Consider the following 20,553-nt stretch of genomic DNA (forward strand, 5'->3'; position numbering starts at 1 on the left):
ATGAATACCTTGTTTCTCTTACAATGAATTATTGTGAATTCATTAATTTGTTTTTTGTCACCACTTGCCTAAGAAAAATTTTACTAAAAATTTTTTGAGAAAATACAAAATTGGTCATTCATTTATTTGGCAGATATTTATTGAGTATCTACTGTGTGCTAGGGGCTGAGGATAGATGCATGAGGGGGACTCCCTCCATAGAACTTGTTTACTGCAGGAAGTAGACATTAATCAGATAATCACATGCAAAAGCCAACCAAATTAAAGAGTAACAACAACAAAAAACAAGATGACAGGTATATCAAGTGTTATAGGGAGAGGCTCCGAAGTACTTTGAGGACCTTAGCATAAATCAGGAGGTTATAGAAAGGCAATGAATCTGAGTTGTAATGGGAAAGCTAAGATCTACATTAACTAGGTGATGAGGGGAGAAAGGGCACTCCTAGCAGAAGAACAGCAGATACAAATGCATAGTGGCAGGAAGAAGTGAGGTGAGTATAAGAAACTGAAAGGAGTTCTTTCTGGGCAGAGCAGAGAGGAGCAGATGGCACTGGGGACAAGATGAGGCTGGAAAGGCTGGGAGAGAACGTTGTATGTGAAGCTCTCAGGCACATGGTATGGAGTTTGGTCTTTAAGCTAAGAGCTGTGGGAAGCCATGGTAAGGTTTTATGCAGAGAGTGGTCCCATCAGATTTGTGCCTCGAAGAGGTCATTCTGGCTGCAATGTGGGAAGGAGGCTGGAAGGTCCAAGTAGCACAGTCAGGAGGCTATTGCCATTATTTTAGGTTAGAGGTGATGGTAGTTTGCTTTAGGGCAATGGAGAGAGGTGGACAGAGTTGAGCACAGTTGAGAAGGTAAATCCACAATACTGGGTGATAGATTAGATAGGGGTAGGAGAGAGGGCAGTGGGTCTCTGGCTGATGCATCAGAATGAGTGATGTTGTATTTACTGAAATGGGGAATGCTGGAAGAAAATCAAGTGTTGTTTGTTTTTTTTTGGGGGGGGAGGGGACAAGGGCGGGACCCTTATGAGTTTTAATTTAAATGAACTGAGTTTGAGATGCCTTTGAAGTACCAAGCAGGTGATGGGAGAAGTCAATCAGAGGAGGGGCCTGGACTGCAGATACACATTTGGGAGTTTTGTCATAGAAGAGGTTACTGAAGCCACAGAAGCAGTGGAGATTGACAGAGGAGAGAGTTACAGTGAGGGGAAGAGAGGTGCTCTGACAATAAATAGGTGGATAGAGGAAGGTGGGCCTGGAAAGGAGGCTGAGAAGGAGTGTCTAGAGTAGGAGGGAGACCCAAGAAGTGCTGTCTCAGAAGGCAAAGAGAGAAATGTTTGAGGAAGGAGGAACTGGCCAACAGAATTGAATGCTGCTTAAGGCAAGTGACACAAGGACTGAACATACCCCGTGCCTGGGACCTGCGTGGCCTTAAATGACCACAGAGATAATGGGCTTAGAGGCCAGATTAGAGAGGGTTGAAGCAGGAGGAGAAGGAGGCAAGGAAATTCAGAGTGAGCAGTGACGGGACTCTTTTGGCTTTCAAGAGGAGGTGAGAGAGAGGCAGTAGGTAAAGGGAAAGGAGACGTTAAGCCAGTTGAAAGTGTTTAAAAGCCCATGGGAGTTAAAGTTGGAGGGAGACATTGAATAAAAAAGAGAGAAAGGGTAATCTACGCTGTGGAGTTTCTGAGAAGGTGGAAGGGATGAGATCCAAGGCAAAATATGAGGTATTTGATGACTTCATTCTCAGTGGCCGCTAAACGCACTTATATGTCTTTTACATAGGGGAGCTTGTGGCTGAAAAATAAATTTCATTCCTAATGTATTTGTATAGGTAGATAAAAAAGTAAGATTACTCTGAAAGGTGATGACTAGAGCTCTTTTAAAAGATATTAAGTTCTTTATTTTAGAAAACTACATAAAAATTCTTATGTCACTTCGAATCTGTAAAGTGGTAGAGACTGATTTATTCACTCTAGTCTGCCTTTCTAAAGCATGCTTCTCCTCCTCCATGGGTTGTCTTGACTCGGCTTATTCTCTGAGTGGAAGAGGACACATTTCAATGCCTGATGATTTGTTTGTGGGTAACCACAGAGCGATTCACGCTTTGCTGCAAGTAAACTTTCAGCCTATCAAGATAAGATTGTTGTTGACCCAATATGGAAAGGCAGAAGGATTAGGATAGTGACGCTGGTTGAAAAATGGAAATTAACCCCTGCAGGGTATTAGGCTACTGATCTTAGCTTATTTCTCATAGAGGCTCACAGGCTATTAGCAAGCTTACTATGAACTCTGTGTGTATTGAAACCGTTTAGTAAAATATTAAAATTGGGTAACCATATAGTGTTGAAACTTTGTACATAGCAACATTTTCTTCTTATAAAAGCTTTCTTTGCAAAAGCTGCTATTTCAAGGTTTCAGTTTAGTAAGTTATTTTTTTTAATTTTGAGAAAGAATTAGATTTTAAAGTTGCATTTCAAAACAAATCTTATTTCTTCTATCATCATCCTATCACTTTACATGATCCATGAATTACTCCATCATCCATCTATATGCCAAATACTTGTTAAATGCTACCATGTGCCAGGTACTGGGTAGGGCATACAAAGAAAAATAATGGATGGTTTTTCCACCTCTAGTTTACTGTCTAGTGGGAGAGACTGATGGCAATGTGCTGTGTACACTACAGAAGGTGTGGGCAGAGAACGGAAAGGACAGAGAGGAGAGAGTTTATTCTGTTGGGGTGGTGTGTCCCTGTACGCCAGTGTGTATGCACATGTGTGTGTGTTTGTATGTGAGTTTGAGAGAGACAGAGACAGAGACAGAGAGAGAATGTGAGTGTAGGAAGGCTTAACAGAGAGGCATAGAACAGGGAGATGGGAAGAGGGGAAAGGGAAAAAGATTTCAGGATAAGGATAATAACTTATCTGAGTTGATGAGCATGTATTTATTTTGCCATTAACTAATTCAAAGTATCTTTGAACAACAGTCTGGGGTTCAGTCTTATGAACCGAGACATTAACAGTATATACGTGTGAAAATGTGATGTTATCCTGCCCAACCACTGTCCTGTTTTTGGCACTCCAACCACATTTAACATGGAAGACAACATGCTCACACACTGTGGGAGGAGGGAAGGCATCATAAGACAAACCCAGTCACTGCATAAATCCAAAGTCGGTTTTCTTTTGTCGCCCTTAAAGTTCTGTGAAAGTTGGCACTAAAATTAAATGGAAAAGTTTCATACTAATGGACCCACAGGCTATTTATGTCTTATGAGTTCGGTCCTCAGAAGTCATTTAGCCCATTTTCTTTTTTTTTTCGCCGTGCGGCATGCAGGATCCCAGTTCCCTGACCAGTGATCGAACCTGTGCCCCCTGCAGTGGAAGCACGGAGACTTAACCACTGGACCACCAGGGAAGTCCCTAGTCCATTTTCACGTTGGTGTCTGGAGTGGAAAGCCATCTAGCTCACGCTGAAGGTGTCCAGCAAAGGAGAGCCACACTGCTGTTACCAGTTTCTAGTGTCTGAAGAATATCTCCTGACAGAGGTCTTTCTTATCCTGATAGCATTTTGAAACCATCTCTATTTGTCCATGTGATATAATGGACAGCATGTTCTTATAGCACAAATGTTTGAAATCAAGTTCTAAAGAGGAATCATGATAGTTGGTTGAAGTCTGTCTGAAAAAATGTTTTTCATTCTCTTTTATAACCTAAGGAGACCTCCTACAGACAATCACATTCAATATCTAAATATCCAGTGACTAAAAGAGTGATCACACTGGCGAGTGCTCAGATCTACAGAGGGAGACACAAGTGCCAAAACCAAGACATCTCTGAGTTGTTTTCTGTAGGGTGTAAGAACAAAGGCATCCCATGTGTCTCAAGAAACAAGAGTGAAAGTCACGATTTAGTTCCTCCTCTTCCTTTAAAAAAAACAATGTGACTGAATAGACAGCCAGATGTGTTCCAGGACAGTCCAGCTGATTAATTCTTACTGTTAACATGCACTAGCAGTTCCAGGACACAAGGATGACTGATAAAGGGATCTGTCTGGTTTTCCAGAAATAGATTCTGTTCTGTTTGATCTATTTGCTCAACCTCTATTCTCTCATTCATGTGGGGTAATAGGATTGGCAATAAACACCAACAAGCAAGTCTCTGAGGATTCTTGAGTTACTTCAGTGACTTTCTAACCTTCTACTCTGTACTTTTATAAAATGATTATCAGAAACTGAATCAGCAGTTGGAGGGATTGGAAATAGCTTCTACGTAACCATTTCCTACATGTAATCATTTCCCACACATTATCACACCAAAACCCCTGCTCATCTTTGAGTAGATTAAGTCATCAGAGAGGTATCAATAGATCACTCCTTGGTCTTTCCAGTGCAATATAACATTATGAAATAATTGTTCTTGTAATTTTCAACATTCCATGTGCTTAACTTGGAATTGCCCTAGAGATTGAAATTTCAGGTTCAGGAATTAACCTGGATTAAAATACTAGTTGTACCACTTAGTAGCTGTGTGACCTTGGAAAAAGTACTTAACCTCTCTCTGTGTTTCAGTTTCTTGATCTGTAAAATGGACTCAATAATGGTGAGAAAAATGCATGTAAGACTTAGCACATAGTTAGTATGATAAATGCCAGCAATTTATAATTTTAAGACCTTTACACTATGCTAGCATTTAGCTTCCTCTGACTTCACACCCAACTGGACAAAAAAATATTTTTCTGAATACCAAATAGTAAACTTCTGTGCATTTCTGTGTGTTGATGGTAGAGTTGATGGGAAGATGACTGGGAGTTGGCGGGGTGATGTGACTTTTACCCAAGGAGGAGACTGTCCTTAAAGTGACCGTGGAAGCCAGTTGATTTGCTGTCAATTTCTGGAGTCCCACAGTTTAGTTTACACATTATTAAGAAGGATTTATATTTCAGGATGACTTTCCTGATGTCTAACTGAAATTTTCTAATGGCCTCATTAGAAAATACTGGAACAACAAATATTTGAGAACATTGTACCATTTGCCAATACCTTAAAAAAAAAAAAAACCCAAATGCAATTTCTTCAGTCTTTTGTCCTAGGCACCAATTCTATCTCTTTAGATCCCTCCTCCCTGAGGCTGACAGGGCATCTGGGCCTTGCAGGAGCGCTCACCAAACCAGAGCAGTAACAGGACTTGGGCACAGTACATCAGGAGCAAAGACAGGGAAGCAGACTCTGATGTATATACGGTGACTTCTCTCAAAGAGGAAAGAAGCACCAACCTCCATTTACCAGACCCAGAATGCAATGGGTATGGTATAGTGATGTACTTGATATTATTAACACATAATCACAATTTTGAAACATTTTAATATTCAAGATGTATTTGACTTTTCCACTTCTAAGTATTATTCATCGACTCACTCAACAGGTATTTATTGCATGCTAAAAACATACAAGGAAGTATGTTAGATGTTTCCATATATGTCTTCTGGCCCTAACTGGATTATGAATCCTTTCAGAGCAGAGATATTGTACCTTATTCATATTTTATCCCAAGGCTCAGCCTGGAGAAGACATTCAACCAACACAACAAACGTGCATTTCATAAATGAAAAATGGGACCCAAGTACTATGCTAGCTGTGCATAACCAAATAACAAAATATTTATTCCTTGGAAAAAAAAATTTTTTTTCCCAATATTTATGTCTTGATCACCTTTAAACTTACAATTTAAGCATAACATGAATGCAAATATCATCCCTATGAATAATATATGTGTCAGCAGTATTATGTTAGACCTTTCACTTAAATATGTAATTTATATGCTATATAAAAATAAGAAAATTAGATCAACAACCTATATAAACTTTTCAGGGAGTCAAGAGTTTTTGGTGAAAATAATAATTTAAAATAGGATTTCTCTCAGATTCAAATCCCCTTTCATGGAGCAAAAGGAAATGAGAAAAGAAACCTAAGCACGCTAAGTTTTCGGCACCAAACGTTTTGATTCAGTATGTTATGCTATAAAATATTTGGCCTTGTTTGAATTTTTATTGCTATATGTTCTCAGTCTATATTTAACTGTGAGAAACACAAATAAGAATGAGTGAATGTACAAAATGTTCTTTTCAAGTGCATGGCAGTGAATTTGAGAAAACATATATTAAAGGAGCACTTTGTGGTTTTAACTTGCAGGCCCTTTCCTGAGCCTCCCTTGGCCAGATACGATTCAATGTTTATTGAACTAAGGTAAGGACTCAGCTTACTTGGAATGAAATTCTTAAGGGCCCCTCAGAGCCACCTCAGATAAGCACCTTACTTCGCCACGATCTCAAATAAGGTTTCTTTTATGCTTTGTCTTTTTCACAGGTGAAATAAGGTCTAATTAGAAAGTTTCATAACGGAGACATTCAGTTCCTCAATTCCTTCTTTGCTCAAATTAACTTTTTAAAAATTGGGGCGTTCATTCTGGCATCAACTCAGACTTGGTCTGTAATCATCCAGCAATGTGTGCCTCACGAAGGCTGCTATCCTTAATGCCAGCTTCTTCCACCCATACCATCTCTGTGGGGTAATACATTTTAGTTGGTGCCTCTCTGAGAGCCCCTCACATTTCCATCTGGCCAAATAAACACATTTTTTTCCCGATTCAGTCTCAACTTCTTGGCTGAGCAAGAGGATAGACTTGCCACAATGGATGATCTTTAAGATGCACAAAATCCCCCAATTCAAGGAATGGGTACAGGTGGTATAATCAACGGCTCTCTAGAGGATGGTTCATCTACAAAGTGGTTTGTGTTCAACAGTTCTCTTGGTCTAAACTGCAGTTCCTGAGCAGTGTCAGTGTTGAGAGCTCCATGCCTTCTAAGAGGGCACATTGGTGATAAAGTATTCTGTTCCCAAGGACAGCATAACTTTGTGAAGATTAGACTTTTTATCAACCTATTTCCGCTGGTCAGACTGGGGCAAGCGTAACTGGGAGGGAGCATGGAGAGTTGGTTAAGAGCGTGGGCTCTGGAGTCAGATTGAGTTCAAATCCAGACGCTGTTAACTTATTACCTGTGTGACCTCAGGCAGTTCCCAAATCCCTCTGTGCCTCAGGTGCCCCATCAGTAAAATGGAGATAATATTAGTACTAGCCTTATGAGATTACTGTGAAGGTTAATGAGATACTGACATGTTTAACATAGAGCTTGGCTCAGATTCACCAACAATGATTATTTTTTAGGCAAGGTCAGTAGACCAAGTTCCTTGGGCAGCAGAAAGGAAGGGAAGGGTAAATAACCAGCTATGAAGCTATTTCTCAAATAATTCCCTACTCTTTAAATGTCTCACTTTTCACCCAGTTCAGTCATCAAGCACATATGTAAGGGAGGACTATGAGATGAGGAGGCCTGTGCGACCATTCACTCATTTAGTGTGGTCTCGTTTCCTTGGGCTTCTTGACAGGATGCTTGTTTTTCTCTAACCCTCAGGGTCATCGGGGTCGAAATGAAGAATGTTTTCAGGGCAAAATGGCCAGTACCACTCTCTCCATAGCCATATAATTGTAGGCATTGTTTCTCTTGCTCATTTCTCATTTATGTTTCTCTCCCTTTCAACATCCTCCCTTTTTCTCACTCCCACTTTGGTGAGATACCTTTCTCAGCATGAAGCAGAGGCAGTCAGGCACACCTCTGTGCATTATGCCAATTTAGGATGTTTATGCAAGAAGAAAGCCAACCAGAACGGTGGGGATCATGCATCCCTGTAAATCCCAGGGGCACAAGTGATTCTCAGCAGCCAGGGGAGGGAGGCTCTTACCAGTTGCTTTCTCAGGGTTGTTGCACATGAAGCATTGCCACGCTCCTGCTGCTTCGCTGAAGCCAAACACGTCAAAGAACCTCACTTCTTCCAGATGCAGCTGTACCTGGTCCAGATCCTGTTTCAGGAACACAAAGCACAAAGAACATAAGTGGCTCTGCCTGCCACATAGCATTCTGCGAGGGGGAAAATGGGATATGGAAGCAGGACGTCCAGGGCTCAAATTCACTGCCAGGCACAAGGAGGGGGCATTGAGCAAACCTCTCTTGGCCCATTTTGGAACACAGCAGCCAGTTCAAACTCTCCCAGGGCAGTGCTCTTAAATGCGGAAGGCAGCAAGCATGGGCCCCAGGGCTGGGCGTCAGGTTGTGGGGAAGTGAAGTGGCCCAGAATTTTCTTACATCTAACAGCAGCTCCAGAATTTCTAAAAAGTTGGGGTATCCAAGTGGCAGTGTGGTTGAAAGGAATGCTTCTGGGGGACTTGTCTTTTATTTACACTTTACATAACATTGAGGATCAATTATTCATACCAAAAAATTATTTTTATTAGGTTGGCTTCACAGGGGGCTGATAGAAAATGTGTGAGAGGGTTTAATCCCTCAGCCCTTGGCTCCAGCCCTGTTTTAGTTTCATGCTTATCTTAAAAGTGGATGCAAATTTTGCATGCTAGTCCATTATATGGCTGCATTGGTTTTAATGGAAAATAATGCCTTAAATTACTTATCAGTAGATTAATTACCTTTTCCCCTCTAAATGGTTGAGTAGGATTGACACACCAAGAAGACCAGCCCTGTTTTATGTGCCCTGTGGCAACCTGCCAATGTGCTCCTGTTTAAGAGGCAGAGGAGGGAGGTTCCATTACACTGTAAATGGATGGAAAACTATTAGCTTAACCAAATTAAATAGCTCTACTATCCTCCGGAGGCTTTCCTATTATGTAAATGACTTATAGCCTCTGCTACAGAGTGGTCAGAGTTGCACTCTTAAAAAGTTGCTTTCCATGGGCTTCCCTGGTGGCGCAGTGGTTGAGAGTCCGCCTGCCGATGCAGGGGACGCGGGTTCGTGCCCCGGTCCGGGAAGATCCCACATGCCACGGAGCGGCTGGACCCGTGAGCCATGGCCGCTGAGCCTGCGCGTCCGGAGCCTGTGCTCCGCAGCGGGAGAGGCCACAACAGTGAGAGGCCCGCGTACTGCAAAAAAAAAAAAAAAAAAAAGTTGCTTTCCTAGCAGGGATTTAATGTCTTTTCTAGCCTTGCACGTGCCCAGCTGATTTCTCTGTTTGTCGTCTATTGAGCTGTGATTTTATTTCCTTTCCTCTGGTCCACACACTCATCTTCTACCCATAGTAACGGCTCTTAGTATGCCCAAGAGCCAAGGGATGGAGGCATTGTTAGCCCTGCTTACAGCGGATCTAAAAGAGAGAATGATCAGTGGCTACCCAGATCCTACCTCAAAGTTCCCTGGGTCTGCCTTTCTTGACACAGGTGAGAAGTATGCTAAACTCTAAGCTCCTTGAGAGCAGAAACATATCTACTGCATTCACAAGTTATAACCCCAGAATCTAGTCCAACATCAAGAATGGATGAATATCATTGGTTTGCAGGACCAGTGCAAAGTTTTCCAATGAACTATACGAACAGTATTATGAAAATTTAAAGTGAATTCTTTTTCAGGAACATTTACACTCACTGGAACAAAAACCCAATGAAGGCAGGGACTTTGTTTCACTGGCTGCTCTAATGTCAGCACTAAAAATAAGCAAGCATTAAATAAATATCTGTGGGATAAAGAAAGGCATAAACTGGGACTAGAAATGAATTCTTTTTAGCATCCTTTATTAAGACTGTTATGGCTTGTGTTCTGGGATTGGACATTTTGGAGGCTCAAAATGCTGAATACAGTGTTTTGAGCTGCTAACATTTAATACCATCTTTTAGGCATTCCAATAGGCACTGTTTATAAAGAAATGTTGTTTTAGCAAAAGTGATGTTGAATGTGTTCAATGAAAAAAAGGAGATGTTTTAAAAAAGCATGTTTCCAAGATAAAGACTGAAGAAGCACCTGGGAGTTTTGTAGGTTTCAAAGGATGAAATCCATATTAAAATTTATGGAGAAAAAGCAGATGTTCATAAATATCAGTTTCAAAACTGCTAAGTCTCTGAAGTCTATACTTGGCCATTGGCATGCAGATCACTTCTCTATTTCCCACACAATTAAGGATCAATTTACCATTCACCACAAACACTAATAGCAAACAAAGTACTTAAAATAATACTTAAGGGTTCCTTTATTTTTCCTGTTCTGAGACCAGAAGTGTCCCAGGTTGTTGCTCATAATCCACATGTGTCTTGGCAAAAAGTTACTTTAAAAGTTTAAGACAGATGGCAAGCGAGATCCCAGTGTTCAAGTTCTCAAGTCAAAAGCAGACTTACTTCTTCAGAGGATTTAGGTGTCGTGCAAAGGGGAATGAGTGAGGAAGTAGATGGTAATTCTATGAACTGTTGAAGTTGGCAGTAACAGTCAACTTTGAATAGAGAGACAAATGAGACACAGGTAGTTCCAAACACTGGTGGAAAATCAAAGCAAAATAAATCACAAAACAAGCAAACACAAACCATCAACTCGTGATACCTAAACTTTTGGAATTTTGACTTCTTCAATGTGCTTGAGGTCATTATTTCTCTTTCCTACTCATCTTCTTTATCCTCCTGGGTCCTGTAGCTTCTCTAGGCCTTGCCCAGGAATTGCTGTATGGCTTTTTTTTTTTTTTTAAGGCAAGAGAACTAAAATTGATTTGGTTAGAGAATGACAAACTTCCTTTAAGACAACTAGACTCCAGAAGAGTAATAAAAATAATTTAGATCTAAGTAGGGTCACTCATTGAGTGTTTCCGTTCAATGGCATTGGGGTGGACAGACCCGAGGGTGATCTTTTAATAATTCCCACCTCCTGGTGTTCACCCTTTTGTATAATCCCTTTCTCTTAAGTGTGGGAGGGACCTGAGACTTGCTTTTAACCAAGAATATGGCAAAGGTGATAGAATATTAATCTCGTGATTGTATTATTATGTATCTCCTCCCTCCACCCCCAACACACACACACGCACACAAAGCCCATGTAGCCAGCAGATGCACAGGGAAACTCTCCTGCTGGCCTTGAAGAAGCAAGCTGCCACACTGTGAACTGCCTATGGAGAGGGCCACATGGCTGGGAACTGTGGGTGGCCTCTAGGACCTAGAGGCCACCTTCAGCCAGTAATAAATCCGGCCCTTCAGTCCTATAACAACCCCTCCACCCTGCCAAATTTCTGCCAGCACCCTGAGCAAGCCTGAAAGCTGACCCTTTCCATTCGAACCTCCAAATGAGAATACAGCTCAGCCAAGACCTTGACTGCAGCCTCGTGAGACCCTGAGCAGAGAACCCGGCTACGTCACAAGCAAATTCCTGACTCAAGGAAACTGTGAGGTAACAAATACATGCTGTTTTAAGCTGCTAGGTTTGTGGTGGTTTGTTGTGCAGTTTTAGGCATCAATACTGAGACTGCGCTCTGAAGAAGAGGAGGTGACACTGCTGGCCAATTTTCAATGAAAATGATGCTTCTACTTAGAGGGGTCACATTCTTTCAAGTACACACCAAATCAGGCCTCAATAAAACCCAAAGAATATTGAAGTCCGTGTTATTTCTGTTGACTTAAAGAAAAAAGATACATAATCATAGTAAGCATGCACTAAGAAGGATTTTCCTGATAAACACCATCTAATTCAAAAGGGGTAAAGGCCCTTGGAGGGGGAAAATGATGTTTTTAAAACAGCTGATTAAGTAAATGTTTGTCCAGTTTTAGAAAAAAAAGTCATTATAATGGGAGTAGGAATTTGGAAAACTATATAAAAAGTCTCTTGCAAAGCCTAAGGGAAAAATATGCCAGGCAGCTTGGAAAGACGAGAGGATATTTACAACATTGTTTTGATGACAATGACAGCATGAGTCAATGCTATCGATTCTGTAAAAGTCCGAAGTGGATCTTATAACATGGTCTATGTACTGTGAGAAGGTATTGGGAAACAATTTTCCAGAAATCAGTGAAAGGATACATCTGGAAGAACTTTGGGTTCTGGCACATTTAAATTCTGTTCTAACTCTATTTTTGCACAGATAATGAAACGTAGGATTGCCTCACACGCTCTATGTGCCTATGGTTAATAGGATCAACTCTCGGCACATACTTCAAGCATGTTTTAAGAAATGTAAACAAGGGTTATTTTTTAAACAATCTTCAATATTTTCACATAATAGTAACACTTTACGTCTTTATGGTTATTTCTAGTGCACATGTTCTAACTGTATGGAGTTCAGGGTGTGAAATAAACTTACTGAGGGAAGAAAATTAATGATTCTTCTCTATATTGTTCATCTTTATGTTACTCATGTTGTCCTACATTTTGTAGTCATACTATCTTGTAAGAAACACTGTATGTTGAATGAATAAACTAACAAAAGAGACACTGAAGAATATTTATGCTCTAATTTTAAGAATTTATTTCAATTTCTGAGAAATATCACTGTTGAGTTTAATTCCTATCACTTAGAATTAAGAGCACCTGGTGTCAGGAACCAAAGACAAACAGATGAAGGAGACACAGTCCTGTACTCCAAGGACATGAGAAGACAATCCGCTGGGTCCACAGTATTTCTCACAGAAGGAAACTAGAACACACCTTTATTTGTGTTTGGCTGTGGTTATTATTAACCTTCTTCTGATGTGACTTTTTTGGTTCTCAACTGGATTAAAGTTCCTTAACAATTTCTATATTATTTTGTAGCTTATTTCTATATCATTATATTTCTATATGTAGCTTCTGAAATTAATTAGCATAGCACTCTGCCCATTGGAGCTGTTCAACGAATTTTTCTAAATTTTTGCTAATTGAGCCACATTTATATCAGCAGTGGCATTTAGGTTTTCAATTTTCATGTCTATTCAGTTATGACTATTAAGCTCTTTTAGAACATATTTACTTTAAAAAAAATACCTGTGTCTCTATTTATATTACAGGAATTCATTTTATTTAACTTTATAAAACAAGTTTTTAGAATAAAATGTAGTAATTGAAGAAGAATGTTTGCCTGAATCCATCAACATAGCATGTTGACTGCTTGTTTTCAAGACCCTCAGCTTTTCCAGATCTCCAGTTCTCAGGAGGTATGGGCATCAGGAATCCTGGGGAAATTTGTTACAAACATCATATACAGGTCTGCCTCTGGAAGCCCAACCCAATAAGTCCATGTTTGGGCCTGGTAATCTGCATTTCTAAACAAGCTCCCCAAGTTATTCTGGCATGCACTGACTGGGAAATTAATTCTACACCCTTGGGAACAGAGGTGGGGATGGCTGATCTGTCTCCATTAATTGGTATTTGAGGAATTTGTCAATCCTCATGTGCATATGTTCATACTTTTCCACAATAGTTTGGTTTCATACGACAAAATACATAATCTGGTTGCAAGAGCAAAAATTCCACTCTTGATAATCAGAGATGTTTTTATTCCAAATTTTGCAATACAGAAGGAAGAGTTGAGGCATGAATACTGAACTTGTTGGGACTTATCTGAAACTTGGCAGGAGGTTGGGATGTGTGAGGAGGGAGGTGGGTAACAGCTGGGAGACAGATTCTGAGCAGAGGTGGCAAGGATGCTGACCTGGAAGAACTCACAGTGTGCTCCAGTATTCAACATGGATGTCGTACATGTGCTACATTCCATTGTCTCTCCTTTTTCCATCCCAGATTAGGAAAAGAACCCTAAGTACACATGAGTATTTGAGGTCAAAGTGGCAAGCTTTTTACTATCACTGCAGATCATGAAATAGACTTGACCTTCTTCCTATCTTTTGAATCCCAGTGTGTTGAGAAGAACTGAACTGCTTCCTGGCAAGTCATGACAATTCTATGGTTCTGGCTCCAAGTGGCTGGAAGAAGGCACCCATGTTTGATTTATTTCAGAGAGATGTTTTGAAGAATTCTTTCATTCAAGAACCAATACATATGATAGAATATTTGATTTGATTCAAAAAGCCAAATTTTCACACTCACCTAAGGACCAAAAAAAAGTGATATTTTTGATTACAGAATGTTGGCAGTAAGCATGACAAGAGTTTAAATAAAGTAGTTTATGGAAAAGTTAATATAAGCATATATGCATTGAGTCAAAATAAAGGTGGCAAATTTGGTGAAGCTTCATAAATGTTTGATAAACCCATAATTAATTTCTTGAAGGATCCAATTTGTTTTATTTTTTTCCCCAGTGGTTAATTTAATTTATTTAAATTAATTTTTCTTGGAGTATAGTTGATTTACAATGCTGTGTTAGTTTCTGCTGTATCAATTTCTTTTAAATTTTAGCCCATTAAAACCAGCAAAGTATTTTTTATCAGAGTGGAAGCAAGGGCAAAAGACTACCAATGTTCAAATGTCATGAAAATGTTGGCATTTCTACAGGGTGTCAGCAGTAAATGTAATCACCAGAACTACTGGCAATGAAAGCCTGCATTCCCACGGGACCTCCTTTCATATTGGAAAACAAAGAATTGCAGTGATTTTTTTTTTTTCTAATCAGTGGTTGCCACCTGCATTTAACAACTACGTATTGAGCATCTGGTACTAGTATGTATTACTATGTGTACTAGACCATAGAGGTGCTGAGGTGGAAAAAGCTCATTCGAGAGGCTTTCTTTTTCTTCATTTGGAATCCATTAGTGAGATAATCATACTTCTCAGCTCTGTACATTATTTTGTTGGGGGTGAGGTCCTTCTCTTGCTGTCTTAATTTTCTTCCTTTATCCCTGATACTGCTCTCATTCTCAGACTCTCCTCCCATCTCCCCTTTATAAAAGTTCTCACTCTTCGGGGTTTGATATGTCTTTGAACAGATATGTATTCCTGAAAAATATGGAGCAATGCTTAGGGTATTTGTCATTTTCATAAATACATTATATCATAGACCACATTCTATTTCTCGCTTGTTTCACTCAAGATCTCTACAAGGTTTTGTATGTGTATTTAGTTTGTTGCCTCTACTGCTGTAATGTGATTTACTAGTGCATTTTCACCACCCACCACATTTTATCTAACCATTCTCCTAAGTATGGGCATCAAGGGTGCCTCCACCTTTGCACCTAGACGGACCATGCAACAATGAATATTCTCATCATACATGTCCCCTTGTGGACATGAGCAAGAATTCTTCTGGGATAATCATTCAGGAGCGAAACTGCTGGATCATAGGGTATGTGTAAGAATATAGAGAAAATATTTTTATGGTTTTGCAGAGTTTGGGCTTTCTGAGCAAATTTTACTGAAACTTGGGACCTGGGTTAAAAGAAAAAGCTTTAGAAGTGAATTCATAACTAATCAGAAAGTGAGAGACCATCTAGAGAGATTTATCTTCCCAGAAGTATGTGTTCATATTTCAAGGTGGGGATGAGACCCAGGATTTGGAGACATCCCCGGGTTATCAAGCTGGAGACACTAGTCTTGTCCTCTCCATGGAGCGATTTATCTGCATCCAAAAGTTAAGAGTAAGAACCCAGCATCCTTCCCAAGGAGCAAAGATTTTTCTCCCCTTCTTTCAGATGAGTGGGGGCGTTGTCCCTCCCCTATGTAAATATCCAGATTCATGTTTTCATGGTTCCTTACCTATAATGCAGACCTTGGTATGTGTAGGATGACATGTGGTTCTCATCGTGTTGCCTGAGGGTAAACAACTGAGGCAAAGGGGAAGCGGTGAGGTTATCCGTTGTAAATAATAATAATCTGCTCTGCTCCAGAAACCTTGTTTGCATGACACGTTAAAAAATTTAACATTATGCATATCTTTAACTTCTCTAGGTTCTGATAAATTGCTTTTCAGGATGGCTGTCCAATTTACATTCCCACCAGCACAGCATGAGGAAGTCCTTTTCCACATCACAATAAGGGACTTTCTAGACTCTGAAGTTTCTCGAGGAATTTCTATCCAACAACCATTTCTAATGCCTGAAATAGGCCATGCTTTTGGTGACCACAGTCACCGTGGTTTGATTGCATCAGGGGCTGGCAACAGTCTCCAGTGGCTTCCAATACCACTGTTTCTTAAACCATGGGGAAAATCAACCACACTTCTGTACAAAACACTGTATTTTTTTCTCTACCTTTATTGCCTTTTGCTGTCATCAGAAGCATTCCAGGTTCTGGGCATCAGACCACCCTTTTTGGGTACAATTATTTTAATACACTAGGGCATATCAACATTTGGCCAGGGTCTAGTTTTATTTTAAGAATGATCATTCTGTCGACTTGTTTACTACTTGGAATAGTGATCAATGGGATAAAACTGACTCTTACCATGGACTTAAGGAGAAGGCATTGTTTCCCATGATATGGGAATTTCAAGTGTCTCCGTTTAGTCTTTCAACAGAGCACAGTGCTAAGCACTGGTGAAGCAGTAGAGATCAAGGCAGATGGGATAAGATGAACTACTCCTCAGTAGAGAAAGGGATAAAGCAAACTCTGGTCTATTTACCCAATGGAAAATTCCACATGAGCTAGATCTACATGTATGAACAGACATATTTTTTTTTTTTTTTTTTTTTGTGGTACGCGGGCCTCTCACTGTTGTGGCCTCTCCCGTTGTGGAGCACAGGCTCTGGACGCGCAGGCTCAGCGGCCATGGCTCACGGGCACAGCCGCTCCGCGGCATGTGGGATCCTCCCGGACCGGGGCACGAACCCGTGTCCCCTGCACCGGCAGGCGGACTCTCAACCACTGCGCCACCAGGGAAGCCCAACAGACATATTTTTAAAACACAGAAAGCATATTACGAAAGATGTATGCAATACAGTAACACATATGTAAAATTTTAAAACAATGGTGCAAAACATTCACGGAAATAATACACACTGACCTCAGGAGAGTATTTGCAACAGTTTCCTTCATTTTGTAAAGGAAAATATTTGAAGTAAATATGGAAGAAATGTAAACACCTCTTCTATCTTGTGGTGGGAATGGATGTCATCTTTCTGCACTTTCCTGAATTTGTCAGTTATTTCATAATCAAAAATAAATAAAAGTGAGGCAGAGAACACAGTTCAGTGAAGCAAAGAGACTGGCAGGGGTTAGAATCTGTGAGGAACAAAGGTTCTACATGTGGGGAGGATTCCTTGGTGCCCTTCAAATCCCTTGTAGAAGGATCTCCTCATTTTGCCCGTATGAGGCTGGCCTCAGTGGTGATGGTCGTTAAAGGACCATTTATTTCTCTTGATTTTTGCATTTATTCTTGTTGGGTGGCTCCATATGAAAGCTTCTTTTACTCTAGCTCTTCAAACTCAGAGACAAAGACATGAAATGCAAAGTGTTTGAAATATGTTCTACTGTTTTGTTTTAGAAAACAAACCAAACCTAAAAAACACTGGCACCCAGTTCTACGGTAGGGAAGTGTTACAGAATGGGTTAGATGACACAAGTGATACTTAGAAATAAGGTTCTTCTCTGCACAGTGGGATGGTATAAAGAATGTAGGTTTGGGAGCCAGAAGATCTGAGTTTGAGCCCTGCTACTGTTATTCACTAGCAGTTCTTGGGAAATATCTTAATTTCTCGGGGCTTTCAATGTACTTCTCAATCTGCACAATGACTGTGATCCCTAAGCTGCCTCCTTCAGAGAGCTGTTGCCACAAACCAATTCATGGATAACTATGCTACTTTGTAAACTGTAGAGAAGTAATACAAAGTAGTGATAATTATGATGATATGAACAGAGTAAGATAAGACACTCCTTTTTATGCGTATAAAATATACAGTGTTTTTGTCTCAGCTAGATAAATATATGTAAATCTTTCTGAAATGAATGACTTGTTTAAGAAACACTGATATCAGGCGTCTGAGAAACATATTTCATTTTCTAAAGGCAAGTAACATATTTATCTGCCTGTTTTCGTTAGTTTGTTGTCAAACCTACGAATATTGGGTATAATGAGATGCAAACATAGAAGGATGTAATGCAACGTGAACACTTGAAAGGGTGGTAATGACGTGTGCATGTCCGACGGGGCCACAATGAGATGAGCAAATAGAAATGCACATAGAAATGTGCCTGGGCAGTGGGGTAATGAGATGCATAAATGGTTGGATGTAATGATACAGGCATTTGTGGGGGACGTAATATGATTTATAAATGGAAACATTAAATAGGGAGGGTGGAAAGGGCAGGTTGTGATAAGCAGCAGAGTGAAAGAATGCAGTGCTGTGTATGAATGGGGGAGCTAATAATATGTGCATGATGAGGGTGTAATGAGATACACCCTCCTAATGGCATAATGAGGTTCACAGATGGAGGGATGTAATGAGCTGTGCAGAAAGGAGGGAATAATGACAAGCATAAAAGGAAGGATTTAATACTATGAATAAAGAAATGGGTGTAAGAAGATGTGAGGACTGAAAGGAGGAGCAGAACAAAAAAGGGGACCTTGGTGAAGGGATGGGAAATAACAAGGTGGCAAACGGAGCACTCTAATGAGATGCTGAGATTAAAGGGTGCAGTGAGGTGTGCCCACTTAGAGAATAATTAGACACACACATAGGGTTATAATGAGGTATCTGAGCCCTGCTCAGACACAGACCATAGCACTCAGTTCTTACAAAAGGAGTGAAAATGGAAAAAATTCAAAGCAGGGCCATAAATATATCTAAATTGTTACAAATCCAAAAAGAGAAAACTAAACAGGTGATTTAACCACAGTCTGGAAGTTTATGAAGTAATGGTTTTATAGGTGCTGTCTATGGGGCACTTACTCTGTGCCAGTGCTCTGCTGGGTGCTTAACTAACTAAATGCATCATCTCATTTTCCCTCCCTAGCAGCCCTACGAGGCGAGTGGGTTTCCGTGAGGTTAACCAACTTGAGCAGATTCCCAGAGCGTGTTGGTGGTGGAGATGTGATTCAAGCCAAGTCAGCTGGATTCCAGGTGCCTTTGCCTCTTTTCTGGTGTTTCTGTAAGAGTAGACTGTGGGACATACTGCCTCAGAATCTCCTGGATCGTTTGTCTACGATGCAGATTCCCAGGCCCACCCAAGCAAGTACCCCTTGCAAGATCTGCAGAGGCCCCAGGAATTTGCAGTTAAACAAGCTCTCCAGGGACTCTTGACGTGCTATGGTCCGAGAATTACTCAGTGAAACCAGCACTGGAGTGACGGTGTTCTAATGCTTCCCATTAGCTCTGGGGAAAGATCACGGAGAAAGGGGCTTACGTGCAGTGTGGGCGGCTGCGATGGCTACAAGTGGGACTGGGCAAGGAATTACCAGACCCTGGAATGAGGCGTCAGATGATACTCTGGACTGTATTTAGCGGAGGACTTAAAAAAATGGCTCCTTCCCCTCAGACTGGTCTTCATTAGGAGCCCCAAATTATATTGAAAATAGCATAAAAATTCAAAGATGTACTGAAAATAATTAGACTCTAGGAAATATTTGTTTACTGAATTTAAAAATATGAAGATTACTCCACAGTCTGTGACCTCTGAGGGAAAGAGGGTCATGTGTTCTTAGGACCAAAAGTTTGCCAATCTACATGCAACTTTCAGGGTCCTTAAAAAACAAAAAAAGCCAATAGTGCCACTGATTCTTCTCCTTCTTGATATGTCTAGTATTGAGATATATAAATTGCTATGATTTTTTAGATTAAAAAACCCCAGAATTTATATCTTGAAATGAGTCTTAAACTTGGATGATGACACACGTTTTAGTGACACAGCCTCTGCCTTTTTAGAAGTCTGTTTCAGAATTGTTTTTAGAGTATATTTGTGAGCCACACATGAAAAAGTTTCATTACTTTACTGAAGTCCAACTTTTAACTTGGAAACTATTATTCAGGTTTTCAAAAATATATTTATTTGTTTTTGGCTGCATTGGGTCTTCGTTGCTGCGTGCAGGCTTTCTCTAGTTGCGGTGAGCTGGGGCTACTCCTTGTTCCGGTGTGCGGGCTTCTAACTGCGGTCTTGTTGTTGAGCACGGGCTCTAGGTGCACAGGCTTCGGTAGTTGTGGCTCAGGGGCTTAGTTGCTCTGCGGCCTGTGGGATCTTCCCGGACCAGGGCTCGAACCCGTGTCCCCTGCATTGGCAGGCGGACTCTCAACCATTGCGCCACCAGGGAAGCCCTATTACTCAGTTTGAGTAGTCTCCTTTTATAAGAGACTTAAGCCTGGATACATTTTGGCTATTGTGAAAATAAAGCTCATTCTCAAAAGATGAAAGCTTTGTCATTCATTTTGTTGAGAGGGGTCTTGCACAGGAAGTGCAGGAAAACAATACTAGTTCCGGTTTATTGAGCTCTTACTATGTATGTCCCGGTCACTGTACAGTGATTTTGCATATATTTCCAAATCTCATAACACCCCGGTGAACTGGGTACTAGTGTTTAGTGCACTTCGCAGGTAAAGAAGATGAGGCACGGGGGAATTAGATAAAAGAACTGGTAAGTAGTGAAGCCAGGATTCAAACCCAGGTCCTGAGCTTCAAACTACTACGCTTCCACCTTGCTTGAAGAGAGGTGCTGTTTTTGTCTACTAGCTCAGTGCCCAGTGTCTGTAGGCATTCATACAATATCCATGATAGCATCAAGGGAAAAAGAATAAGATTGTACTCATGCACTGATTATTTAAGAAAAGAATCTAAACCACTATTGAATTAGAACAGACATTTTAGAGGGACTGCATACCTCTGTTCC

The 20,553-nt window shown here is 40.5% G+C and overlaps 1 protein-coding gene across 2 annotated transcripts in view; it reads right to left on the reverse strand.

The window, feature by feature from the left end:
* Positions 1-20,553, reverse strand: part of VEPH1 (ventricular zone expressed PH domain containing 1) — a 209,713-nt gene that overhangs the window by 13,456 nt on the left and 175,704 nt on the right. For both annotated transcript variants that reach the window (XM_065876610.1, XM_065876609.1), the window contains one exon: positions 7,803-7,920. In XM_065876610.1, the coding sequence (XP_065732682.1) occupies positions 7,803-7,920 (118 nt within the window). The remainder of the gene's footprint in view (positions 1-7,802; positions 7,921-20,553) is intronic.

The sequence above is a fragment of the Phocoena phocoena genome, chromosome 4, assembly GCF_963924675.1.
Source record: "Phocoena phocoena chromosome 4, mPhoPho1.1, whole genome shotgun sequence".
Taxonomy (NCBI): Eukaryota; Metazoa; Chordata; class Mammalia; order Artiodactyla; family Phocoenidae; genus Phocoena; species Phocoena phocoena.